Consider the following 27,932-nt stretch of genomic DNA (forward strand, 5'->3'; position numbering starts at 1 on the left):
AACCGGGAACCCATCGGGTCCCGGTGCCTTTCCCTGACTGCATACTCCCCATCGCATTAACCAGCACCTCCAGCCCAACTGGTGCCCCCAGCCCCTCCACCTGCTCCTCCCCCACTCTCGGAAACCTGAGCTTGCCCAGAAAGCGGTCCATTCCTCCCTCCTCCACTGGGGGCACTGACCGGTATAACTCCTCATAGAAGGTCCTGTACACTCCGTTAATGCCCCTCGTACTCCACACCAGATTCCCTCCTCCATCTCTAACTCCCCCTATCTCCCGAGCCGCCTCCCGCTTCCGGAGCTGGTACGCCAGCATCCGACTCGCCTTTTCCCCGTATTCGTATACCTCCCCCTGCACCCTCCTCCACTGCGCCTCTGCTTTCCTGCTGGTCAATATATCAAACTCCGCTTGGAGACTACGACGCTTCCTCAACAGCCCTTCCTCTAGGACCTCCGCATACCTCCTGTCCACCCTCACTATTTCGTCCACCAGCCTCTCCCTCTCCCTTTTCTCCCCCCTCTCCCTATGTGCCCTGATGGAAATCAGCTCCCCCCTAATCACCGCCTTCAGCACCTCCCAGACCACCCGCACCTTCATCTCCCCATTATCATTAATTTCTAGATACCCCTCTATGCACCTCCGGACCCACCCGCATACCTCTTAATCCGACAGCAGCCCCACCTCTAACCTCCACAGCGGGCGTTGATCCTTCCCCTCCCCCAGCTCTAGTTCCACCCAATGCAGGACGTGATCTGAGATGGCTATCGCTGAATATTCCGCCCCTACTACCCTCGGAATCAACGCCCTGCTCAAGACAAAAAAGTAAATCCGTGAGTAAGCCCTGTGGATGTGGGAGAAGAACGAAAACTCCCTGGCCCCCGGCCTCATAAACCTCCAAGAATCCACCCCTCCCATCTGGTCCATGAACCCCCTCAGCACTGTGGCCGCCGCCGGCCTCTTACCCGTCCTGGACCTGGAGCGATCCAGTGCTGGGTCCAGCACTGTATTGAAATCTCCTCCCGTTATTAAACCCCTCCATCTCAAGGTCTGGAATCCAGCCAAACATGCGCCACATAAAACCCGCATCGTCCCAATTTGGGGTGTACACATTAACCAGCACATTAACCGCTTACCATCACATATCTGCCACAACTATCCGCCACCACACTCAACGCCACAAACGACACTCTCTTCCCCACCAGAATCGCCACCCCCCCGGTTCTTCGCATCTAACCCCGCATGGAACACTTGCCCAATCCACCCCTTTTTCAACCTTACCTGATCCGCCACCCTAAGGTGCACCTCCTGGAGCATAGCCACACCCGCCCCCAGCCCCTTCAAATGCGAGACCACCGGGGCCCGCTTGACCGGCCCATTTAGCTCCCTTACATTCCATGTGACCAGCCAAATCGGGGGGTTATTCACCCTCCCTCCCCACTGATCAGTCATAACTCTTTCTCGGCCAACCACATGCCCGCAGTCCCCGCACGGCCCGTTCCCCACAGTGGCAGATCTTCATCCCTACCCCTTCTAATACCTTCAGTTCCCCTTCAGTAAGCCGGTCCCCCCCGCCCTGGTGTAACACTGCCACCCTACCCCTCGACCGGCATCGTATGTATGCAAATTAATAGAAAGGCAAGTGGCAGAGAGCTAGCAGGCAACTCATGTTATTACTATATTCAGAAAGGGAGATGGAACAAACCCAGAATACTATTTGCTAACTAGCTTAGTGTCAGCGTTAGTAAAGACAGTGGAATAGAAAAATATCTAGAAGCTGAAAAGAAGTGTTGCTATATTTATTTGGTTATAAATATGGCAGTCAATATGGTTGCCTTCCTTAATCCTAATTATGTTTGCTTTAGAGTCGCCAGATATCTCGATACAGCGATAAGGTTCACACCCGAATACTGATCAAAGAGCCAATACACCAGTTAGTTAGTTCAAAGTCAATACTATTTATTTACACACACGGTTAGACCTACTCATGCACAAAGTACTACAAACTAAACTATCTCTAACGCTAATGCCTATACTTAACTTCGGGCGCCCACTCAGTCAGAGGAACAATGGCCGTTGTTCGGATCTGAGGTTGTTGGGTTCGAAGAGGTAACAGGAGAACAGCTAAGGTCGTCCATCTGGTAGCGAGCATTGATCTTGAACTTACTTGCTTCTGGTGCAGCTGGTGGAAGGGTCTCTCTGCTTTGAGAGCCAATTCCAAGAGAGCTAATCTCTTGTGGGGGTTCCTTCTTACACCTGGAGGGGCATCGCGCGCTTTTAGGCGGGCCTTAAACTTGGCCCCAATTAATTGGGCCGCTTCCTGATCAGTGCTATCAATCTTGACCAATAAAGGGGTGGGTGCCCTGATGGCTGGGCGTGTCTTAGGTGGCCGTTGGCTTGGCTTTGGGGAACTGGCGCCGGGATGTCTGAAACAGTATCGGTTGCTTGAGTATCTTTCCTTTGTTCCCGGAGATGGGCCATCAATATGCTAATCGACCTATAGTTTCAATTCCGTCTGGGAGCTGTCTCTCCAATATGCATGCAGGCTCTGTGCCTTCTTGTTTTCCTGACATTGTCCACAATTCCCTACATTCTTTGCGAGTGTCCATTTTGTATTTTGGAAGTGGCCATCCCAGATGGCTACAGAAATCAACATGAATTTCAAAAGAGAATTTCAGACATGATGAACCATTGTGAATTATTTGAAGTGTAACGGAGAATAGACAGTGATAATGCAGTAGATGTGGTATATATGGACTTTCATTCGTAATGTATTCGATAGACTCATGACAATCAGAGCATGTGGAGTTAGAGGACAAGCACAGAATACATGGCTAATTGTCTATGAAACAGAAAACATATAGTAGGTTCATATATTAATATATATTAAAATTACTACTGAAACTGCTGGAAAATAGCAAGTGGTGTTACACAGGGATTGATGCAGGGACTACTGGTGTTGCTCACCATTTGCGTGAGTGATATGAACTTGGGAATCACATGCCTGGTAACAAAATATGTGAGTGATCCTAAATGGGTTGAGGGTATAGTTAATGCTGAGGAAGATTGCAACAAAATTCAAGACACCATTAGCAAACTTGCAGCATGGATGTATAAATGACATTAATTTCAGTAGAGATAAAGGTGAGTTGTTGCATTCTGGCAGGAGGAATAAGGAGACCACATTCTCCTTGGAAAATAAGAGCCTATACGGGGTAAAGGTGCAAAGTGATTGCAATGTCTACAAATCAGGAAACGCAGGCTAAGAAAGCCATGATCAGGCTAGACAAGACACCAGGTTTCATTTCTCGGGAAATTGAATTCAAAGGCAGAGAAATTATGTTCGACCTTATGGAACCTTAGTTAGAATACTGTGTGCATTTTTGTGTAACATAAAGAGGATATAGAAGCATTGGAAAAAGTGTAGAAAAGTGTTACAAGGATGAGACTGAAATAAGAGAGTATGACGATCGGAAAAGACTGAAGAGATTTGGGACCCTTTTCTCAAAAAAAAGAGAAGATTGAGAGTGAATTCTCCAACATCATGAACAAGTTCATTGGGTAGGCCAGGAGATGATATTTCCATTTGTATGGGAGTTCACAACTTGGGCTATAAATTCAAGATAGCTACTAATAAGTTCAACAAGAATTCAAAAGAATGCTGCGCATGTGGAATTTGCTACCATGCGGAGTGGTTGAGGCAAATAACATAGCTGTTTATAAACAAAAGTTGGGTTAAGTACATACGGGAGAAAGGAACAGAAAGATATGTTGATAGTAAATTGGGAGTATGTGCATGATCATGAGCATTGGCATAACCCTGATGGGGCCAAATAACCTGTTTTAATATTGTAATTTTATAAAGGATTATTATAGTACTTATTGTCAGCTATTGAAAGCTTATCCCAAAATGTTTTGATATAACTTAGTTCCCAGGCTGTCACACCAACCCAACCAAGACCACTCCAGTAGGATATGACCCCAGTATTGGAATAGGCATGGGTGGATCCGATTGTACAAAGTGAGTGTTGACTGCCTTTCTCCGAGTCACCAGAGGTCTACAGCTACTTTGCATTATCTTCCAGAAGGAGAACAAGTTACTTCAGGCTATGATGGAGTGATGTAGTACTGATTCAGCACGCATACCTTATTCATTGAGAACTATGTAAGGATTCGCTCTCAGTTGATTATTGAACACAAGGATCAAGAAAGAATGCTGTAATTGTCCCAGTGGACACTTCTGGAGGTTATAGTATTTCAGGTTTCTAATCATCAATTTCTGACCTAATGTAGTTCCATCACATCAACAGTAATTGTGCGTGAATTAATTTGAGGCTCTATCTCATGTTCAGGCTTATAGACCGTTATTGTATCCCCATAGCCTCTGTGGATTTCTATTTCAGAATCTTGCTCGCCCACCTGTTATCTTTCATATACAGAAAACATATTTGCAGTCTCCCATTAAGGAAGAAAACTCAACTTTCCAGAGAGGTATAAACAGTGAGAGATGAGGAGGCTCCCCACCTACTCCTCACATTTTGAGCACTTTGAGTAAAGCTTCCGCAGTTGATTTAGTCATATTGAAGTTCCATTAATTTTTAGGAATTAAATGTAGGTTAATGCAGTTAACTTTCAGGAAACCGGTGAAGTTGTGGTTGGAATCAGCCATGGATTTGTTTGACAAGAGGTCAGGAGAGTCAGTATCATGCCAATTCAGTAGACTAAATTTAGCAGTTAATAAAGGAAGAGCACTTGCCTTTTCTGATGCGAACAACTGCTTACATTCATTTTGTGGACTTTTGAGTGACAACTTACTGTAATTGAGCATTTAGTACACTTGGCACATTCTGTAGGTGATCAGGGACCTGGGTAAACAGGGCAAGCAACAATGTACCTCTACAACTTTAAAAAAGTCTGCACAGGGTCTGAACCAGGAAGTGTAAGTTACAATAATTGATTCAATATAAAATTGAGAGAGAAAACAATAGGACCAAGGAGAGATGAAAGAGATAGGAATTTTTTTTGTCTGAATTTAAATCTGAAGGAATGCAACTGCAAACATTTTGAATATTAGATTTATATTGCCCGAACGGTTTGGCGTGCAGTTAAAACTTCAGTCATATTTGAATGGATAGGTCCTAATCTTTTCTTGTGTTAATTGGGTATCTATTGTAAAGTCACACCCTTACATATACTTTAATGTCAAGGTTTTTTGTCAGGTGAGGTACTGTCAGAGTGAAGCTTTTGGAGGAGCAGGGCAAATTGAACAGTAACTTCCAGCATCTACTCCACATGTGCAGATGCCAAAAGGAGGCTGCTGTGCAATTATGCTCCTTAATAACAGTGAGAGCTGCTAACTTCAAGGTTATTCCTCCCACAAAATCCAGGTCAATTAAGAATATCAGGTTTGACGTTTAGGCCTGGCTGAAAAAGTTAATGGAGCAGCTAGCTGTTTTCTGGCAGCCAAGAGGCCAGAGCTTCTAAAAGCACCATTAACTCTTGACATATGTTTACGGCATATTCCAGATAATAAAAAGCAAGAGATTCTCTGAACATCCCCAACATTAATTTCTTAAAGAGTCAGAGTTTTAATTTTTTAATTTTCAGTGTTTCTATTTTTTTACCGAGAAGGTTGAACAAAGAATGGGAAGGTGATTATAGTGAAAAAGTGGCAGCATGTTCAGTGCCTATCTCTGGATTTCCAGTTTATACCTCTTGCGATGAAGCTTTTGTATTTCACTGATAGCTTCCCATTATTCAGCTAATTAAGGTGCGATGTTGTTGCAGCTTACATTCTATTATGTCTCCCTGAAAATTAGTCATCCAGTTAAAGCTGTTACTGTTTTCTTGCAGCTGGTTTATTGCTTTGCTATGATCTACACATTCAGATAGATAAAGATGGAAAGCCTATTAATCGCTTTCTTGTGAGTCGAGGACGTAACTACCAGCAGATGCTTGCGGCCCTTATCCACGAGGTAGGTTTTTCATGTCATTCGTGAAATATATTCAAAAAACATTTCGCGTTTGCGCAGAATTGCACCTGATTGAGTGTATTTTTAATAGGCAGTTTCCTATTGGCCAATAGAACAATCTGGAACTGTTTTCTGCACGTCAGAGTTCCTACAGTTTGGCTTGATGTGTGGTCTGTTATACTTCCCCAATAGCAGGTAGTTGTGGAAACTCTTGGGAGTCCAGACTGGGACCAAGGCCTGGATCCCAGAAAGCAGCACATTTCAACAAAATGTTGTGGCCATAATTATTGCAAGGATGGGACCTCCTCCGGGTTCCTGTCTGCCCTGACCTGGTCGCGATTCTATGCGGGCAGGGCCTTGAAGGACCACCTCTGTAAGTCTTGCCCAAAACCATAAATCTGTGTCTTTGTACAACCAGTTAATTAGAACAGTTTTTCTTTGTACACCTTATCTAAATCTGTCATAATCTTGTATACCTCAATCAAATTGCCAATCAACCAAACCACTTTGCTCCAAAGAGAACAACGCCAACTTAACCTCGTAGCTAAAATTCCTCATCACTGCAGCCATTCTGGCATATCTCCCCCGAAATGCACAAGGGCCCTCCAGTCCTTCCTAAAGTGTGGTGACCAGAACTGGATATAATATTCTACCTGTGACCTTACCAAAGCTCTATAAAGATTCAGCCTAACTTTCCTGCTTTTGTACTCAACAACTATATTCATACAGTCCCAGACCCTTTCAGTGTATGTGGCCACCTTCAAAAATCACCATGAACACCAAGTCCCTGCCCTGTGCTATCAAATCTATATTACTTCTCCCTATCCTTTTTTTTTTAAAATTTAGAGTACCCAATTATTTTTTCCAATTAAGGGGCAATTTAGCGCAGCCAATCCACCTACCCTGCACATCTTTGGGTTGTGGGGGTGAAACCCACGCAGACACGGGGAGAATGTGCAAACTCCTCACGGACAGTGACCCAGGGCCGGGATGCTTCTCCCTATCCTTATGCAAAGTGTAAGGGCTCCTCCTGTTGATTCCCTTATTCCTATTTCTTTTATTTTGTTTTTATTGCTTTTTTTCCATGCATCGTTAATGGAGACGTATCTTTAAGTCGAGCAGAGGAAGTAAGGAACTCAAAAGTGTCAAACTAGTGTACTGTGTAATAAAGTATTGTATTTTGGGCAGAAGAACCTGGACTTTATGACACCCAAGAGACTGGAAGGGTTTGTTTTGATTGGTTGTCTTGCATTCAATGGATTGGCCAGGGACTGTATTCTGCCCGGCAACCGACAGCAAGTGATTCCTGTCAGGTGGGGGTTTTCGGAGAGAACCCAGGGGAAGCCATTGGACTCCCAAGGCGGAAGCAGCTCTTTCTCTGCTGTGCTGCCTACTGTCTGAAGGCAGAATCTTCTAGACCCTGAAAGAAGAAGCTGCTACTCTCTCTCAAATGCCGGCTGCCTGCTATTTCTGTGAATCTACAAGCTGAAAGAAAAGATAACATCCATCTGACAGCCTAGACTGAAGAAGAAACTAACTGGAAGATGCCCATCTGAAACAAAGAATTATCCTTGGATTTTCATAATTATTTACACCCCTCCTTTCCCTCTGTTTGTTTGCCTATGCGTGTGTAGAGGGTGGGGCAAGTAAAAAGGGAATGGGTGTTTGAGATTAGATAGGTAAGCAGTTATATTTGTTGCCTATTAAATTATAGTTACTGTTAAAAATAAAAAGTGAATTTTGTTTAATTTTATAAACCTGACGACTGTAGATATTGGGCAGCCGAAGACCTCTGCTAATTTAAAATAAAAGTTCATTTCAACCGTGTTGTGACTCAGCGTCAAGTGGCGCTGGAATTGGCTGCATTTTCCCAGGGTGTTGTAATGAAAGTACTTAATAAATGTTCCATCCAGCCTTACGTTGTGCCTCTAAGCCTATATCACCCTCTTAGTCCAAAATGTTGGAGCCTTACCCTCCGCCTCTCAGCCTATATCACCCTCTTAGTCTCTAAGATGACCCACCCAGTTCCTACCCTCTTACTATTGACAAGCTGGTTGAAGATTTTTGTTTTTGTTTTGTGTTAACAGCAACTCTATTCTTCCTCATGTGGCTCTGAAGTCATTTTTTGAAAGGTGAAGAGATGAGGGAAGGTGGGGATAGTCCATGCCATAACGCATAAGTGAAGGTTGAAGAAACCAATGCATTCACCTGCAAAATAACAAATGAATGGTTTTGATCAGCATTGTCTGCAATACTTCAAAAATGTGGGCTTTATGATGTATTCAATCTCGATGAAGCAGGACATTTGTGGGAACGTCTTCAGAGGGTTATCCTCTGGGAGATCCTCTGGGAGCAGTTTGAACAGATCTGAGAAGCTTTCTCTTTTCATTCATAAAAATGAATGGCCAAAGTGTTTCAGAAATATTCCACATTTTCCTGAATAATTGGAGGAGGGAGATTTTAAAAAAATGACACTAATTGTCACTTCTCTTGGCATTCTTGGACCTTTTGTTAACTTCATAAAGAGATTCTGTGACAATTAAAATGGTGAAGGTTGGAATTAAGATGTGAATATTTTCTGCATTATCAAACAGTACAATTGTGTGCATGATAATTGATGATTATTGTCTGGTCAATCTTTTAGGTGCCTATCCAACCTTCTGAGTGGCATAAATCGATGTTGCTGTCCCAGGCATGGCTGGGATTTATGGGAAGAACATACCAGGCAGTTCTGCAGGTAAATGTACAAGTTAGAATTCTTGAGACTGCAACAGTTTCCTACCCCATTCCAAAATGAAAACTTAATAATCATGGCCAGTAACTCTACATCTTAAATTTTGCAAACTATTTTTGCAGATTGAATACTTTCTCAGAAGAATGAGAGTACAAGTGCCTTACAGAACTTGACAGCTATGGATACAGGAAGAGTGTTTCCCTGGTCTAGAGGGGACAAAGTCTCAGAATAAGGGGCAGGCCATTTAGTACTGAGATGAAGAGGAATTTTTTCATTCCGAGTGTGGAGTCTTTGGGATACTCTCCCCCAAAAGGCTGTGGAGACTCAGTAATTGAGCATGTTCAAGACAGAGATGAATAGTTATCTAGATAGTAAAGACATCAAAGGGTATGGGGTTCATGCAAGAAAATGGCATTGAGTTAGCAGATCAGCCAGTATCTAGCTGAATGGCAGAGCAGGCTCAAGGAGCCAAATGGCCGACCACTACTCCTATTTCCTCTGTTTCAAAGTTCTTCAGAGCAGTCCTTCAAACAGTTTCTCAATTTATTCAGTATGGTGCTGTTCATTTTGCAATGTTTATGTTAAGCTTGATTAGACTTTCAAGTCATAGTTTCCAATATGTGTGAAGTGCCTGTTTTGTAACATTGCCTGGACACTCCAGGTATCTATTTTTGGAGTGTTCTGATTTGGCAGTGCGCAGTTAGTGCGCTCGCTCTCCCAGCATTTCCAATTTTGTACTGTCATCTAATTAGATGAAAAAAAAGAGTTCCTAAGAGTACTTGGAGTAGGGCAGCACGGTCGCCAAGTGGTTAGCACAACCGCCTCACGGCGCTGAGGTCCCAGGTTCGATCCCGGCTCTGGGTCACTGTCTGTGTGGAGTTTGCACATTCTCCCCATGTCTGCGTGGGTTTCGCCCCCACAACCCAAAAATGTGCAGAGTAGGTGGATTGGCCACGCTAAATTGCCCCTTAATTGGAAAAAATAATTGGGTAATCTAAATTTATTTTTAAAAAAAGAGTACTTGGAGTGAGGGCAGCACGGTGGCGCAGTGGTTAGCACTGCTACCTCACGGCACCGAGGACCCGGATTTGATCCCGGCCTCGGGGCACTGTCCGTGTGGAATTTGCACATTCTCCCCGTGTCTGCGTGAGCCTCGCCCCAGAACCCGAAGATGTGCAGGGTAGGTGGATTGGCCACGCTAAATTACCCCTTAATTGGATACTTTAAATTCATTAACAGAAAGAGTACTTGGAGTGGGCTTCCGATTACGTCATGTAAGAGCAAGATGCACAAAAAGTGGCTCCTGGCCTTGTTTTCAATCCCTTTTACCCTTTTTCTGGGCGGTTTTGATGCCCAAAAGCCCTTAGTCTGGTTAGAGAACATTTTTTCTCAGCAGAGGCATGTTGAAATTGTCAATGAAGAAGCTCAGTTCGAGAAGGAGCAGGAGGGTAGCCCTGAGAAGTTGATGGAGGAAAGATGGCCGCTGCACTCATTACATTAGACATGTTGGTCATTGTGCTGGTGCAGGAGCTGGAGAAATTTGGTAAACAGATGGATTGGCAGTTCGAGCGGTAGGGCAAGGAGGAAAGTATCTGCTACCATAATTATCAAAAGAAGGAGAAGGTTTTGGAGTGGTCAAAGAGGATCCGGACCATTGACTGGGACGAGCACATGGTGCGAAGCCGGCGCTTTACAGTAAGGGTGTACGGTTTGGGGTGGTGTACCCAGCAAGGCATGGTGGCACAGTGGTTAGCACTGCTGCTTCACAGCTCCAGAGTCCCGGGTTCAATTTCGGCCTTGGGTGACTGCCTGTGCGAGTTTGTACTTTGTCCCCGTGTCTGCGTGGATTTCCTCCGGGTGCTCCGGTTTCCTCCCACAGTCCAAAGATGTACAGGTTACGTCGATTGACCATGCTAAATTGTCACTTATTGTCCAAACAAAGGTTAGGTTCGGTTACAGGGATACGGTGGAGGCATGGGCTTAAATAGGGTGCTCTTTTCAAGGGCCAGTGCAGAATCAATGGGCTGAATGGCCTCTTTCTGCATTACAATTATTTGATGACTCTAAGGCTGCAGGTCATTATTGGCTCAAAAGATTATTCATTTAACACCAAGGAGCAGTCAGAGGCTTTCATGAGAGAGAAATTGGAGCCGGTGTGAAGAGGACTGTTTGGGACTCTGTGTATGAAGGGAGGGGTGTTTGTGTAATATATGTATGCTCTTGTGTGTTATGGATCTGGTTCTGTTGGGCTAGGGGCAATAATGATAAAAATAAGGGGATTGTTGTATTTGTTTTAGAAGGAAAAGAGGTCTGTAAATGTTGTGGGGGTTTGGGCATATTGGTGGGCAGTGTGGGCTAGGAGAGATGGGTGGTTGTTGTTGTTTTTGAGGGGTCCCTACTGTGGGCCACATCGCTGGCGATGAGGAGCAGGGTGGCTTGCGAATGGGAGTGGAGTGGGGGAGAGGCTGTGACCTGTTGGACCATGTTGGGTGGGGCGCAATGGGCCTAGCTGTTTGTTAATGGGGTGGGTCATGTATACCAGGCAGTCTGTGGGTCCAGGAGGCAGGGCGGGGGTGGGGAGGAGATCCAGGAATTTGGGTAGGGTCATTGAATCACAGTGTTGATGGTTGACTTGAGAGGGGAGGACGGTTGAGAGACACCTGACAGGTTGATCACCTGGCTCGTATGTCGGCTGCCATTCCAGAGGTAGATGCACAGCAGCTGAATTTTTGGGGGGGATTTTAATTGCATTCTGGACCCAAGTTGGATCACTCCAGACTGAGATCGCTGTTCCTTTCGGGGATAGTGAAGTGTTGGCCGCATACATGGAAGAGACAGGAGGGGTGGATCCATGGCGGTTTGTACATACAGGGGTAAGGAGTTTTTTCGCCGAAGGATTGACTTCTTTGCTATGGGTAAGACCCTGCTCCCCGCGGTAAAAAATGGGGAGTAGTCAGCGGTGGTTTCGGACCGCTGCGCCGCATTGGTGGACTTAAAGCTGGAGGCAGGTTGGGCGCAGCTTACAGGATGTAGGGGCTGCTGGCGGATCTCGGGTTTTATGAATAGGTTTTTAGGACCATAAAGAACTATGTAGAGTGGAATGCGAATGGGATGGTTTTGCCCACTATGTTGTGGGAGGCATTAACGGCGATGGTCAGAGGACAGATCATCTTGTACAAGGCGCATATGGATAGGGAGGCTAGGCAGGAGTGGCAGGGGCTAGTGCTCGAGGTTCCTCGGTGTGAAGAGGGAGTATGCAAGTGACCCCACGCCAGACCTTTGTGCAAGTTGGAAGAAACTGCAAATGCAATTTGACTTGCTGTACATGGGCCAGGTGGTGCGCCAAATGCAACGTGCAAGGAGAGTGGTATATGAGTATGAGGAGAAGGCTGCCAATCTTTTTTGCTTATCAGTCAAGGCAGCAAGAAGCTGCTAGTGAGATCGTGCAGGTGTAGGTGCTGGGGGTGGATTGGTGCCTGCCCCAGAGAACGTCAATGGGATGATCCGGGCCTTCTACGAGGGACTTTATAAGTCAGAGCCACCAGTGGACGAGCAGGGGATGGCAGAGTTCTTAGAGGGTTTGGAGTTCACCCAGGTGGGGGTAGATCTGTTGGAGATGCCGTTGGGTTAGGAGGAGGTTTGCATTACATTGTGGAAGATGCAGACTGGGAAGGCACCAGGGTCAGATGGGTTCCCGGTAGACGTCTATAAGAAGTTCATGGATCAGTTGGCTCCAGTTTCCCTCCAGAGATGTTGGGGCAGGCATCCATTTCCCTTCTTATGAAGAATAATAAGGACCCCACAGAGTGCGGTCATATCTGCCAATTTCTCTGCTCCGTATGGATACAAAACATTTGGTTAATATTTCAACGTTAAGATTGAAGCTCTGTCTCCCGGAGGTTGTGGGGGAAGATCAAGACAAGCTCTGTGAAGGATAGAAAACTGGCATCCAACGTGAGGCGGTTACTCAACGTGGTGTTCTCACCGGTGGTAGGCCCGGAATTGGAAATAATTGTTCTTTGGAAGCAGAAAAGGTGCTGGAGAGGTTGAATGGAGTTACCTGTTTGCGGTTCTGGAGAAGTTTGGGATCGGTCCTGGTTTTGTTTTGTGGGTGCGACTGCTATATGAGGCACCTTCTTATCATGTGCGAACTAACACCTTACATTTCGGGTCCTATAGGCAGTATAACAGGATGAGACAGGGTTGTCCTGTATCTTTGTTGATGTTTGCGTTGGCGATTGAGCCATTGGCAATTGCTTTGAGGGCTTTGGACAAGTGGAGAGGAATTGTGAGGGGGAGAGTGGAGTACAGGGTGCCTTTGTATGCTGACAATCGGTTGCTGTATATAAGGGACCCAGGGGCAGTGATGAGGGATATTATGGGAATATTGAAGAGGTTTGGCTCCTTTTTGGGGTATGAATGTTGGAAAGAGTGAGTATTTTGTGGTTGGGCCCCCGAGGGGAGGAGCTGGGGTAGGGTGGCTGCCGGTTTGTCTTGCTGGGACTAGTTTTTGCTATCTGGGGGTCCATGTGGCACGGGATTGGGGCACGGCATCACAAATTGAATTTCATCAGCCTGGCTAGGAGTACGGTTAGGGCGGCTTTATAGAGGTAGCCCAGCCTTCCATTGATAGTGGTGGGCTGGGTTCAAGTGCCAATATTAGTGTTTCTATTTCAATGCCTCCCAGTCTTTTTGCCGGAAGTTTATTTTCGGAGGGATGGGGGGGCGGGTAGAGTGGCTCATAACGGACTTCATATGAGCGGAGAGAGCTCCTCGGTCCAGAGGAGGGTCTTGCAGGGAGAGAGACAGGGGGTGGGTTGGGGGGGGGGGGGGGGGGTGCAGTTGGCGCTGCTGAACTTGATGTTTTGATTTTGGGCGGCCAATGCAGAGGTGGTGCTGGATCGGTTTAGGGAGGAGGAAGTCACTGAGGTGCAGATAGAATCGGGGTTGTGCTTGGAGGTGCTGTGAACAGCATTTCTGCTGTTTGCCCCCGTGAAATATTCTTTAAATCAATGGTCATCTCCATGTTAAAGATATGGTGGCAACTCCATCAGCATTTTAAGCTGCGGGTGGTATCGAGGTGGGCCCCTTTCTGTAGGAACCATCTGTTTGAACCAACGGAATTGGATGTCGCATTTTGGGGGTGGAAAAGCAAGGGGCTGGAGAGGATGAGGGACTTGTATTTGGAGCGTCGGTTTGCTAGCTGGGAGGAGCTGAAGGAGAAAGCAGGACTTGAGGGGGTGAATATGTTCGGATACTTTCAGGTGTGGGATTGGGTTCGGCAGACGTTTTTGACGTTTTTGGAGGCACCACCATCCACTTTGCTGGAAAGGATACTCTCCCTGTGTGGGGTCGGACGAGGGAAGCACATCTGGTATATATGGACGGATCATTGTGGGGGGGGGGGGGGCACGTTTCGGTTGAGGAGGTGATGGCAAGGTGGGAGGAGGAGCTGGGACCCATTTTGGAGGAGGAGGTGTGGAGTGAGTCTCTCTGCAGAGTGAATGCTACATCATCCTGTGCAAGGTTAAGTTTAATGCAGTTCAAGCTGATGTTCAGGGCACACCTCACCAATAACAGAATCGGTCGATATTTTTGAGGGGGTTGAAGATAGGTGTGAGTGGTGCTCGAGAAGGCCTGTGAATCTTCTGGTCCTGCCTCAAGTTGGTAGGTTTTTGGGGTCTTTTTTTCAACACCATATCGGCAATCCTGAACGTGAATCTGGATCCCTGTCCGTTAGCAGCCAAATTTGGGGTGTCGGACCAGCCGGAATTGAGGACCGGTGTGGGGGCGGGTGCTCTGGCTTTTGCCTCGGTGATGTATTCTGCTGAGTTGGAGGCAGACGACACCACCCAGTGCCGCATTGTGGCTGGGTGACCTGATGCAGTTTTTGTACCTCAAGACAGTCAGGTTCACTGTGAGGGAGATGATCAACGGGTTCTAGTGTAGATGGTGGCCATTTATATTGCACTTTAAGGATATGGTGACTGTTAGCTGTTAGTGGGGGGGGGGGGGGGAGTGGGTTGTTCTAGGGTTCCTTCTGGGGAAATTGCCATAGTTGTTGATGGGAGTTTGTCTTTTGGGCGCTGATGCATGTTTTTCTGTTATTTCGATTTGTATAAAATATAAAAAGTTTCAATAAAAATATTTAAAAAAAAGAATCCTTAGAGTACTGAAACACACATATGCAGTACTCTGATGAGCAACGTTTCTAATGCTGCAGAATTTACATTGCTAATGATGTGAAAACAAATCCCAGGATCCTGTGGCTCTTTACCGGCGTTAAAAACCTCAACCCAGTCAGTGGACTACCTGGGGTCTTTGTAAAAGATCATGTTGCAATTATCCCTTTGGCTCGTGTGAAGCCGAAGTGATGAGAGACCACCCACTGAAGGGAACCATGCCCCCAGTAGCCCAAGTTGAAGTGGGGCCCATTGAAATTTTTACTATGCTTTCAGAGCTGTGTACCAAAATCAGTTTCTAAGATGTGCTGTAAACCTAACCTCTAATCTTGTGTAGACACAGATTAAATCTATTTCCAGAAACATTTCAGATCAACTTGTTTCTAATTTTAATGGTTTCAGTAGTTTAATCATGTTTTCAACTTTGAAATATTAATTATCAAGCCTTGGATCATTTTTGCAACTAGAATTTGGTGCCTGGTGCAATTACAGGAATAAATTGTGCATCAGTGTGGCTGCAGTTCGATTGTACCTCCAGGGTACTCTTTCAGTTAAGCACAGAATTTTTGTTAAAACCTAATTCAAATGGACTTCTGGCATGGTTTCTTTTTCAGTATTCTGATGAAAATTATCCTTCACGGTATAACTCAAAGGCTGCAGTCACTCTCTGTTTCAGTGTAAAAACTCAAAGGGAAATTTCTTAAAACTGGACAGAGAAAGTCTAACTCTTTACCTGTTCGATTGACATGTTTGTAAATGATTAACACAGCGAGTGGTTTGGGTCTGGAATGCACTGCCCGGAACCTCGCTGGAGGCAGGTTCAATCGAGGGATTCGAGAGGGCATTCGATGATGATTTGAAGAGAAACAAGTGTGCGAGAGCACGGGCAAAAAGGCAGGAGAATGGCAGAAAGTCCCGATGCTCATTTGGATAGCTGGTGCAGACAGGATGGGCTGAATGGCTTCCTTCTGCATCGCAACAATTCTGTGATTAAAGGTGAGATTTGTGGTACTTCAGCACAGAATTGGGTTTCGTGTGATAGGGTGATTAGGGCCTGTGCACCATTTTTAAGTGGGATTAACGCAGAACCCTTACATTTTCATTGTTTCCCAGAAGAAATGTGGAGTGGCAAACAGAAGACTGAAGAGAAGTTTGTCATGATATGCAAACATGCAACCAATGAACACTCAGAATAGGACACAACCAATGGGCAGTCAGGACATTCTGAGGTGGCATCACCACAAGGGGCATGACATAAACACCATAAAAGGGATGAGGCACTCACACCCTGCCTCTTTCCACAGACAGACATCTAGAGAGTTAGACAGGGTTGATCAGCAGCATCACACCCCAGTACGTGGCTTAGAGCAAGCTGTTTTTGCAACAGTTAGACTGAGTTACTACAGTTAGATTAGCAGAGAGTCAAACTCATTTGAGAACTGTGTTAATAGTTCAATAAACATGTTCAACTCATTTCAGAGTCTGGAGCATCCTTTAGTTAAGACTGCATCAAGTAGCAGCCTGTGTTATCTGAAGCAGCATAACACAACAAAGTTATTTTGCACCATAGTAAAGTACCTTTACATTACAGAAAACCAGGCAGGTTTCACCACAAAATAATTGACACCAACTTTCATCATAGAGCAGGGAAAATAGAACACAGATCTTGATATGAAATGATATGAAATCATACATCAACATACATCATACATCTATAGGTATGTCAGGAATAAAAGAATGACTAGGGTAAGAGTAGGGCCAGTCAAGGACAGTGGTGGGAAGTTGTGTGTGGAGGCTGAGGAGATAAGCGAGATACTAAATGAATACTTTTCGTCAGTATTCACTCAAGAAAAAGATAATATTGTGGAGGAGAATGCTGAGACCCAGGCTATTAGAATAGATGGCATTGAGGTGCGTAGGGAAGAAGTGTTGGCAATTCTGGACAAGGTGAAAATAGATAAGTCCCCGGGGCCGGATGGGATTTATCCTAGGATTCTCTGGGAAGCCAGGGAAGAGATTGCTGAGCCTTTGGCTTTGATTTTTAGGTCATCATTGGCTACAGGAATAGTGCCAGAGGACTGGAGGATAGCAAATGTGGTCCCTTTGTTCAAGAAGGGGAGTAGAGATAACCCCGGTAACTATAGGCCGGTGAGCCTAACGTCTGTGGTGGGTAAGGTCTTGGAGAGGATTATAAAAGATACGATTTATAATCATCTAGATAGGAATAATATGATTAGGGATAGTCAGCATGGTTTTGTGAAGGGTAGGTCATGCCTCACAAACCTTATCGAGTTCTTTGAGAAGGTGACTGAAAAGGTAGACGAGGGTAGAGAAGTTGATGTGGTGTATATGGATTTCAGTAAAGCGTTTGATAAGGTTCCCCACGGTCGGCTATTGCAGAAAATACGGAGGCTGGGGATTGAGGGTGATTTAGAGATGTGGATCAGAAATTGGCTAGTTGAAAGAAGACAGAGAGTGGTAGTTGATGGGAAATGTTCAGAATGGAGTTCAGTTACGAGTGGCGTACCACAAGGATCTGTTCTGGGGCCGTTGCTGTTTGTCATTTTTATAAATGACCTAGAGGAGGGCGCAGAAGGATGGGTGAGTAAATTTGCAGACGACACTAAAGTCGGTGGAGTTGTAGACAGTGCCGAAGGATGTTGCAGGTTACAGAGGGACATAGATAAGCTGCAGACCTGGGCTGAGAGGTGGCAAATGGAGTTTAATGTGGAGAAGTGTGAGGTGATTCACTTTGGAAAGAATAACAGGAATGCGGAATTTTTGGCTAATGGTAAAATTCTTGGTAGTGTGGATGAACAGAGGGATCTCGGTGTCCATGTACATAGATCCCTGAAAGTTGCCACCCAGGTTGATAGGGTTGTGAAGAAGGCCTATGGTGTGTTGGCCTTTATTGGTAGAGGGATTGAGTTCCGGAGTCATGAGGTCATGTTGCAGTTGTACAAAACTCTAGTACGGCCGCATTTGGAGTATTGCGTACAGTTCTGGTCGCCTCATTATAGGAAGGACGTGGAAGCTTTGGAACGGGTGCAGAGGAGATTTACCAGGATGTTGCCTGGTATGGAGGGAAAATCTTATGAGGAAAGGCTGATGGACTTGAGGTTGTTTTCGTTAGAGAGAAGAAGGTTAAGAGGTGACTTAATAGAGGCATACAAAATGATCAGAGGGTTAGATAGGGTGGACAGCGAGAGCCTTCTCCCGCGGATGGAGGTGGCTAGCACGAGGGGACATAGCCTTAAATTGAGGGGTAATAGATATAGGACAGAGGTCAGAGGTGGGTTTTTTACGCAAAGAGTGGTGAGGCCGTGGAATGCCCTACCTGCAACAGTAGTGAACTCGCCAACATTGAGGGCATTAAAAAATTTATTGGATAAGCATATGGATGATAAGGGCATAGTGTAGGTTAGATGGCCTTTAGTTTTTTTTCCATGTTGGTGCAACATCGAGGGCCGAAGGGCCTGTACTGCGCTGTATTGTTCTATGTTCTAACAATTAGGGATATGGCTGCATATGGGCCTCACGGTAGCATGGTGGTTAGCATCAATGGTTCACAGCTCCAGGGTCCCAGGTTCGATTCCCGGCTGGGTCACTGTCTGTGTGGAGTCTGCACGTCCTCCCCGTGTGTGCGTGGGTTTCCTCCGGGTGCTCCGGTTTCCTCCCACAGTCCAAAGATGTGCGGGTTAGGTGGATTGGCCATGCTAAATTGCCCATAGTGTAAGGTTAATGGGGGATTGTTGGGTTACGGGTATACGGGTTACGTGGGTTTAAGTAGGGTGATCATTGCTCGGCACAACATCGAGGGCCGAAGGGCCTGTTCTGTGCTGTACTGTTCTATGTTCTATAACATACGAGACATGAAGTTGCAAGTGATCGGTGAATGATTGTTTCAGGATGATACTACACTGGCACCTGTATCATATTCTATTTATATGCCGTCATAATTTGGGCAGCAAGGTAACTATGAATGAAGGGGAAAAGAAATATTGAGGGCTTTTTTTTGCTAACGATGTGCCACACCCGAAATAGAATTACTGGTAATCACGCTTGACGATTTACTTAGCATGTTGCCAACCATGGGACCTGGGTCTTTGAGGTTGTGATTGAAGTGTTCAAATTCATTTTAGGGTTTCTTGGTCTTGCCCGACTGCTTTTGTAGTTCATTTTGTATTTTCCAATCTTGTGACTGAGATTAGACTCTGAAGGAGAGTTAGTAGGAGTGATCTGAAAATCGTATTGTGGTACTGCTCACAGCAGTGAAAATGTTGTGTTCAGCATGTCTGTGAACGGTAGCTCTTTTGCAATTAAGGAGCTATACAGTGCACCGAACATTCTCCAGTTACTTTATTTGTGCTTGCTTTGCTTATTTTAATGGTTTCAGTCCTTTTCGATGAATTTGGAGAAAACGGTTCAGTAAATTTAGGTCTGATACTGCTTCCTTATTCTTACTGTTTACTTGGTTCAATGTACAGATTTTCTCTTTCACATAGACCCTAACTAAGGCTTGCTTAATTTCAGCTTGCAGAATGTGTATTTGTACAGTCCTCTGTGCACTTTAATTGGCAATTGTTTCAATTATTTTAAGGACCTTTTGATTCAGTTGATTGATTAAAAACATTTGAGACATATTTGAGACATATTCGGGTGCATCTTTATTTTCCCATCTGCTCAAGGTGTTGACTGCTTTTTGGGGGGTTTGATTCCACAGTTGCCAGTCATCCTCTTGGTGGCTCCCCCAATGACCGCTGTTCATATTCAGGTCAATGGGCTGCGTAAATGCAGCAGTCCTGACCCAAAGACTGCATGTATTTTCAGCAAGGTTCCTGGGCAGTGATGCGGTTCCTGCTATATGTTCCCTTCTTTACCATAGGAGCACTGTGAGCAATTGTAGCATTGCTGCTGATGCTGAGATCAGTTATCTCAATACCTGCCAGATGCTGATTTCCGGATAATCCTAATCTTAGTAAACTGAAGTGGACAGTTCTGCTTTTTCTGTAGCTGTTTCCAGGAACACACAGCAGACTTATTTTTGGGATGGCTTAGCCACCTGAGTTTTCTTAATTTTCTGTTTTGTTTAATATATCACCTGTTGACTGTTTTCATGTGCGACGAGATGTGATAACACTTTCTCATTCCAGTGGATAGTAATTAAAAGTACAGGGTGTGGCCTGTGAAACTAAATTCACCAATACTCCTCACTTGTATTTATCTAGCGTCATTATGACAGTAACATGTTCTAAGGAGCATTTTCAAACAGAATTTGACACTGAACTACTTTGAGGAGACAATTGGAGAGTTGGCCAACTGCTTGCTCAAAGAGGTCAGTTTTAAAGAGCCTCTTAAAGGGGGCAAGAGAATAGGTTGTTGGATTGAGTTAGTGGGGCATTTCCAGGCATGTGGAAGGCGGCAATCTTGGTGATGGACAAGACATGAAGCTAGAAACTCAGCTTAGGATCAGGCCGAAGGCCAAGGTTGCGGCACAATTCACCATGATTTTATAATGTTTTGTTAAATTGTTGTCAAATCCTTCAGAGGACTAAATAAATGTTTTCTTGATTACTCTGAATTACAGCAATTCATTTCTTTGAAAGATTTGTGATTTGAAACACTCTTGAAAATCGATACATTCAGTGCCCATTTAACCTTTAAAAAATAAAAGCACATAATATCAGTTTTTAATGCAGCAGCTTCACGTGAATGAAGTTTAAGTATGTCAAACTTGCAGATAACGACCATTTTAAAAGTGATAAGATTACATGGAATCAAACCTTAATGCAAAGAAGCTTTAGATTAGGTGTCACTTTTACAGACTTGCTTGAAAAGCCTTGTAATTCATCTTAAAAATAATGAGTAATATTTTTTGGTCCACCGTTTTACCACAAGCTAATTAAGTGCTCTTGCCTACCAGTACTATTATATTTTCTTGACTGAAACATCATGGAATCCAGGTGTTTTCGTTTGGGGAAGTGCGTTAGAACGATTGTGAGTTCCAAAGAGTCAAAGCTGTTTGGTTTCATTTCACTCCAACTCATTCTCCTGAACCCCTCCTTTCTCAAGCAAACCCTGGGGTGGTGGTGGGAGATGGGTGAGGGGGAAAGGAGGGGAGAGGGAGGGTGCAATGACAGACAAGGCCACGTCCTATGTGTAGGCGAGGGAGAGGGCTTCCCTGGACACTCACCGTTGCCTCTTGTCCTCCATCCTCTGGCTGGTCCTGCGGATCCTCATCGGGCTCACCCTCCAACTTCACCTGGCCTGGTGCCTCCTCGTCCTCCTCCTCGGAGGCGGCCACATTTTCCTCTCCCTCCGCCTCCAGCAAGTCGCCCCGCTGCTGTGTCAGGTTGTGGAGGGCACAGCAGACCACCACAAAGCGGGCGACCCTCTGGGGGGTGTACTGCAATCTACTACCAGAGCAGTCGAGGCATCGGAATCACATTTTGAGGTGTCCGATGCACCGCTCAGTGACAGCTCGGATGGCGCGTGGGCTTCGTGTATTGGGTCTTTGCATCGGTTTCCCGCCTCCTTACTGATGTCAATAGCCAGGTCCTCAGCGGGTACACCTTATCCCCCCAGGGCTAATCGGCCATCCTGGGTTGGTCCTTGAACAAGCCGGGGATGTATCTTGTTGGGCCTGGTCTATTTCAAAGTTTATTTAGTTTGCTGCCCGGGCAAATAGAGCATCTGTGACTTGTGGGCTGTAACTTGTGGGATGCCTCACAAGTTCCCGCTCGAACCCTGCAATGATCCTGTGGCTTTAAAGTTCAGGGCTGCAGTGTCCTTGACAACCACCAGGAGCTGATATCCTCCTCCTCCACATGATGCCCCCCCCACACACATTTCCTGCCATCCAACAAGCCCAGCCCACCTGACACTCTCAGCCACGGTAGGGGCTCCTGGTCACTGAACCCCACATCCTGTACCTCTGACACCCGCACGTAATGGTACCTGTACCACCGCTACTCCCCTCACTGGTGCACACACCCACCCTCTGGTTGCGGACATGCCCCCGGTGCTGGGGCCCAGCCCCTGGATGTTGGCTGCTGCATCTGTGGTGCTGTCTCCTGCCATGTTCAGGCACCGTGTCCAGGCATCACCATCTGATTGGGATGCTCGGCAATAGCCACTAAATGCTACATGTTCCGCCTACCCACCTGGGGTATGTGAAGTGCTCACTTAACCACGATTTCCAATTCACTATTCTCAATAGCCTTCAGTCGCACGTGCAGAGGCCTCCACGGTCAGTGGGAGTTATGGGTGGTTGGTGGGGCAGACAAGCAAGGGCAGGGGTTGCCCTCGTAATGAGTACACATGATCCAGGAGATGGAATGACCCCCCCCCCCCACTCACCAAGCCCAGGGGTGAATTCTCCACCAGTGGCAGCCCCCCCCCCCCCCCCCACCCTGACAGAGCTGCCCCCCCCAACCTACGCACCGGGGCAGCAACCCCAGTGCCCCCAGGCTGATTGCCTGTGAGCGAAAATGGCTACTCACCTCCTCAGGTCCCTGCAGCAGCAATTCAGTCAGCTTCACGTTTTTTAAAAAGTTGTACTCATCGGCGATCGTGTGACCACTTGCTGGGGAAGCGGCTAGATCATGGAAGGCCATTAGATAGGGGCTCTTTCCCGTTAATTGAATGGAGATTGGCTTTTAATGGTGACTATTGGTTTCTCACCACGCCACAGCAGGATCCTGATTTTGCCAACGGTAGCTGGCCGGTGAGATCACAAACCGATCGACGCCTGGGTGGTTCTCAATTTTGGCCTCTCCCGCAATCTAACGGCTGTGTCGTGCTCTGGCTCGAGCACAACGCGGCCATTAAATCACGCCCAGTGTTGGAGAATTGTCATTCTGGGTTCCAGACCTGAATTGTCATTGGAACGATCCCAGGGTATTTCGTACAGTGCTGGCTCAGTTATACTCAGAAAAGCTGTGGCAGAACCCCCTTATTCACCTCTGTGTTGCCAATTACATCTATTGGCACAGCTTAATAAGCAGTGAAATGGCACATGTCTACAAGGGGAGGGTATTCGGAGATTGCCACATGCTGGTTTCTTTTTTCAACAGTTGCTTGCTTTTAAATTTAGTCTTCCTGCCTCGGTGTCAACTGATGTACTGTTTCCTCCTGTCTGCAATCACTGATTGCTAATAGTTTCATTGTGGGATGATGTCGTTGATTGATGTCTTTGTCTATAGGGGAGACAGGCTGAACTGGAGATGCAGCAGAAGCATGGGAAAGATGATCCTGAGGAACTGCAGTACAAAAAGTTTATATCCTGGCTCTGGTAAGAAGGATTTAAAAGCACATTTACATCTATCTTTGTTTTGAGTATTAAACAGCAATACCCATATTTTCCATCTAATTGCAGTTGCATTGCATTGCATTGCAGTTTGACTTGTTGTAGAATTCCCAAAAATAATACTCCCTGAAACCTAATTCTTTACATCATTTTGGAACAAACTGGTGAACAAGAAAATGCTATTTTGCCTGATCCACCAGGTTCTGTGGGACAGATTAGTTCTGAGTCTCCCATCATCCAAATTAGAACATTTATGTTTACTATGAATTTTCAAACACCTGGGACCATTTAGTTGTCAGGCATGTCCTTTACCTTCAGTTTTCAAAGGATTTCATGTCTGTCATTCGTAACATTTCTCAAAAAGACTCGAGTGGAGCTTTCTGTTTTGTGCTGAATGGTTCCCAAGTGTAAAATATGAGAAGACAAACCACCGAATGAGATGTTTTCAAATGTTAGCATGTGAGAAATCAGAACTTCTGCTGCTTTGAAGATCACCATCACCCCAAAATCAGCTTAATGGAACGGTAAACGTAGTGGTGTTGCGAATCGAAAGTGCAGATCATTTCAGTTTCATTTCTGACAGTTCAAGAAGTAGCCACCTGATTAATGAATATAAATGATCTTAATCCTGTTGCTTCTCTTCAACAGGGTCAGGGACCTGCTAACTGATGTGGTTAAATCAGCTTCAAAGTAAGTGGTGATTGCGTTATTTAGTCACTGCTGCACTCTAATGGATTATTCTGTTCTTTTGCATATCTCCTAATGTAAATCCCCTTTACACAGAGCACTCAGTTACTTGCGAAACAGAGAATTTTGTAAAGGTGGGATGACGCCAAGAAAACCCCCTTCTAAAAAGAAACATCAAGTGGTTTCAAGGAATAGTCTTTGAATGTCACACTCTTTCTTCTCAGTTTCTAATTTGCCGACTTGGATTTTTTTTGTTGTTTCTTTGAAATAGATGGGGACAGGATACATTGGCTTGAGAAATATAATGATCCTGACAGTAGGACATAATTAATTGCACACTTGGAAATATATGATCACTGGAGCACATTTTGACTAAACAATTACTCAAAAATATTGGGGGTTTTTTAATTTAGGAGTACTTTAACTGTCAGTTATGGGTAGGAAGTAATGTAGTGATAACATCACTGGCTAGTATTTGAGAGGCCGAAGTTCAAATCCCACCAAGGCGCCTAATGAAATTTAAATGTAATTAATAAATATCTGGACTTAAAAGCTCATCTAATGGGAACCGCGAAACCATTGATGATCGTCGTAAAAATGCGTCTGGTTCAACTATTGTCCTTTAGGGAAAGAAATTTGCCTCCATTACCTGGCTTGTCCTTCATGTGACTCTAGACCCACAACAATATGGTTGACTCTTAAATGCCCTCCGAAATCTATCAAAAGCAATGAAACCAGACGGCCTATTCAGCATCGACCTAGACACCAAAAACAATGACACACCAGCCATATCAACCCTGTAAAACTCTCCTTATTAACATGTGGGGGGCTGTGCCAAAATTGGGAGAGCTGTCCCATAGACCAGTCAAGCAACAGCCTGTCATAGTCATACTCACCGAATCATAGGTTAGAATGTCCCAGACGCCACCAACACCATCCCTAGAAATGTTCTGTCCCACCAACAGGTCAGACCTACCAGAGGGGGCAGCACAATGATGTACAGTCAGGAGGAAGTTGCCCTGGGAGTCCTCAATATTGACTTTGGACCCCATGAAGTCTCATGGCATCAAACCAGACATGAGCAAGGAAACTTCCTGCTGATTACCACCAACTTTTGTGTGTCCCCACCACCCACCCCCGGCTGATGAATGTGTTCTCTATGTTGAATACCATTTGGAGGAAATGTTGAGGCTGTCAAGGGCACAGAATGTACTCTGGTTGGGCAATTTCAATGTCCATAACCAAGAGTGACCTGGCAACACCATTACTGACTGAACTGGATGAGTCCTAAAGGACATAGCTGCTAGCCTCAGTCCGCAGCAGGTGGTAAGGAAACCAAACAGAGTGAAAAACCTACTTGACCTCATCCTCACCAATTTACCAGTCACAGCTGAATCAGTCTATACAGTATCGGTAGGAGTGACCACTGCGCAGTTCTCATGGAGAGAAAGTTCCATCTTCACATTGAGGATGCCCTCCATTGTGTCGTGTGGCACTACCACCATGTTAAATGGGATAGATTACGAACAGATCTAGCCACTCAATAAAGGGAATCCATGAGGCCCTGTGGTCAATCATCAGCAGAGAAATTGTATGCAGCAACAATTTATAAACTTATGGCCCAGCATATCCCCCACTCTACCATTACCATCAAGCTGCGGATCAACACTGGCTCAACGAAGGATGCAGGAGGGCATGCCAAGAGCTGCACGGGCATACCTTAAAAATGACGTCTCAACCTGCTGAAGCTATAAGAGGACTACTTGAATGCCAAACAGGAGAAGCAGCATGCACTAAGCAAAGCTAAGCAATCCCACAACAGCCCTGAAGCACTTTCAACAATCTTCAGCAAGAAGTGCCGACTGGATGATCCACCTCTGCCTCTTCTGGAGGCTCCCAGCATCACAGATGCCAATTTGATTCACTCCATGTGGCGCTGGGTGCTACAAACGCAATGAGCTCTGACAACATTCCGTAATGGTACTGAAGACGTGTGCTTCACACCTAGCTGTGCCCTAGCCAAGCTGTTCAAGTACAGCTACAGCACGAGAATCTACCCGACAATGTGGGAAATTGCCCAAGACAAATCCAATCCGGCCAATTACTACCATCAGCAAAGTGACAGAAGGTGTCGTTGACAAGAGTCGTCAAGTAGCACTTAATCAGCAATAACCTTCTCACTAACCCTTGGTTTGGGTTCTGCTCAGGTCACACAGCTGACTTCATTGCAACCTTAGTCCAAACATGGACAAAAGAGCTGAACTCAAAGAGGTGAGGTGAGACTGACTGCTCTAGATATCAAGGCAGCATTTAACTGAGTGTGGCATCATAGAGTCCTTGCAAACCAGAAGTTAACTGGAATCCGGGGCAAAGCTCTGCGCTGGTTGGACTCATACCTAGCACAAAGGAAAATGGTTGTGGTTGTTGGAAGTCAGACATCTCAGTTCCAGGACATCGATGCAGGAGTTCATCAGGGTAATTTTGTCGCCCCCAACCATCTTCAGCTACTTCATCAATGACCATCGCTGTACCATCAGGTCAGAAATGAGGATGTTCGCTAATGATTGCATAATGTTCAGTATCATTCACAATTTCGCAGATATAGAAGCAGTTTGTGTCCATATGCAGAGAGATATTTTGATTTGACTTGATTTATTGTCACATGTACCGAGGTACAGTGAAAAGTATTTTTCTGCGGCCGAGGGAACGCACACAGTACGTACATAGTAGACAATAATGAATAATCGACGGAGTACATTGACAAATGGGACATTGACAAACAGTGATTGGTTACAGTGCAGAACAAGGGGCTAGACAAAGCAAATACCTGAGCAAGAGCAGCATAGGGCGTCGTGAATAGTGTTCTTACAGGGAATAGATCAGTCGAAGGGAGAGTCATTGAGGAGTAGTAGCTGTGGGGAAGAAGCTGTTCCTATGTCTGGATGTGCAGGTCTTCAGACTTCTGTATCTTCTGCCTGATGGAAGGGTCTGGAAGAAGGCAAAGCCTGGGTGGGAGAGGTCTCTGATAATGCTGTCTGCCTTCCTGAGGCAGCGGGAGGTGTATACAGAATCAATGAGAGGGTGGCAAGCTTGTGTGATGCGTTGGACTGCGTTCACCACACTCTGCAGAGTGAAGTGGCAAGTATCATTTGCACAACACAAGGCAGGCAATGACCATCTCCAACAAGGGAGAATCTAACCATCTTCTCTTGGCAATCAATCGCTGAATCCTCCACCAATCAACATTCTTGGACTTACTATTGACCAGGAACTGTACTGGACCAGCCATATAAATACTGTAGCTGCAAGGGGAGGCCAGAGGCTGGATATTCGGCAGCTCGTAACTCACCTCCTGACTCTCTAATGCCTGTCCACTATCAACAATGTACAGGAGTGTGAAGGAATAGTGTGATGTGGAGATGCCGGCGTTGGACTGGGGTGAGCACAGTAAGAAGTCTTACAACACCAGGTTAAAGTCCAACAGGTTTGTTTCAAACACGAGCTTTCGGAGCACGGCTCCTTCTTCAGGTGAATGGAAAGGCTTTCCATTCACCTGAAGAAGGAGCCGTGCTCCGAAAGCTCGTGTTTGAAACAAACCTGTTGGACTTTAACCTGGTGTTGTAAGACTTCTTACAAGGAATAGTGTGTTCTTGCCTGGGTGAGTGCAGCTTCAACAACGCTTAAGAAGCTTGACACCATTTAGGACAAAGAGGCCCGCTTGATTGGCACCCCATTCACCGTGTTTAATCTTCAATCCCTCCACCACCAACACACTGAGGCAGTAGTATGTACTGCATATTGCAGCTACTCACAAAGGCTCCTTTGACAGCACGGTCGAACCCCACAAGTGCCGCAGATACACGGGAACATCAACCCCTGCAAGTTTCCCTCCAAGTAACAGACCATCCTGACTTGGAAATATATTGCCATTCCTGCACTGTCACTGGATCAAAGTCCTGGAACTTCCTTGCTAACAGCACTGAGGGTGTACCTATACCACCGAGATTGCAGTGGCTCAAGAAGGCAGTGCACCAGCACCTTCTAAAGGGCAATT

At 45.6% G+C, this 27,932-nt stretch overlaps 1 protein-coding gene across 3 annotated transcripts in view; it reads left to right on the forward strand.

Annotated features, from left to right (window-relative positions):
* Positions 1-27,932, forward strand: part of focad (focadhesin) — a 366,162-nt gene that overhangs the window by 219,220 nt on the left and 119,010 nt on the right. For all 3 annotated transcript variants that reach the window (XM_038804621.1, XM_038804620.1, XM_038804622.1), the window contains exons 22-25: positions 5,849-5,970; positions 8,612-8,704; positions 23,088-23,176; positions 23,840-23,881. In XM_038804621.1, the coding sequence (XP_038660549.1) occupies positions 5,849-5,970; positions 8,612-8,704; positions 23,088-23,176; positions 23,840-23,881 (346 nt within the window). The remainder of the gene's footprint in view (positions 1-5,848; positions 5,971-8,611; positions 8,705-23,087; positions 23,177-23,839; positions 23,882-27,932) is intronic.

The sequence above is a fragment of the Scyliorhinus canicula genome, chromosome 8, assembly GCF_902713615.1.
Source record: "Scyliorhinus canicula chromosome 8, sScyCan1.1, whole genome shotgun sequence".
Taxonomy (NCBI): domain Eukaryota; kingdom Metazoa; phylum Chordata; class Chondrichthyes; order Carcharhiniformes; family Scyliorhinidae; genus Scyliorhinus; species Scyliorhinus canicula.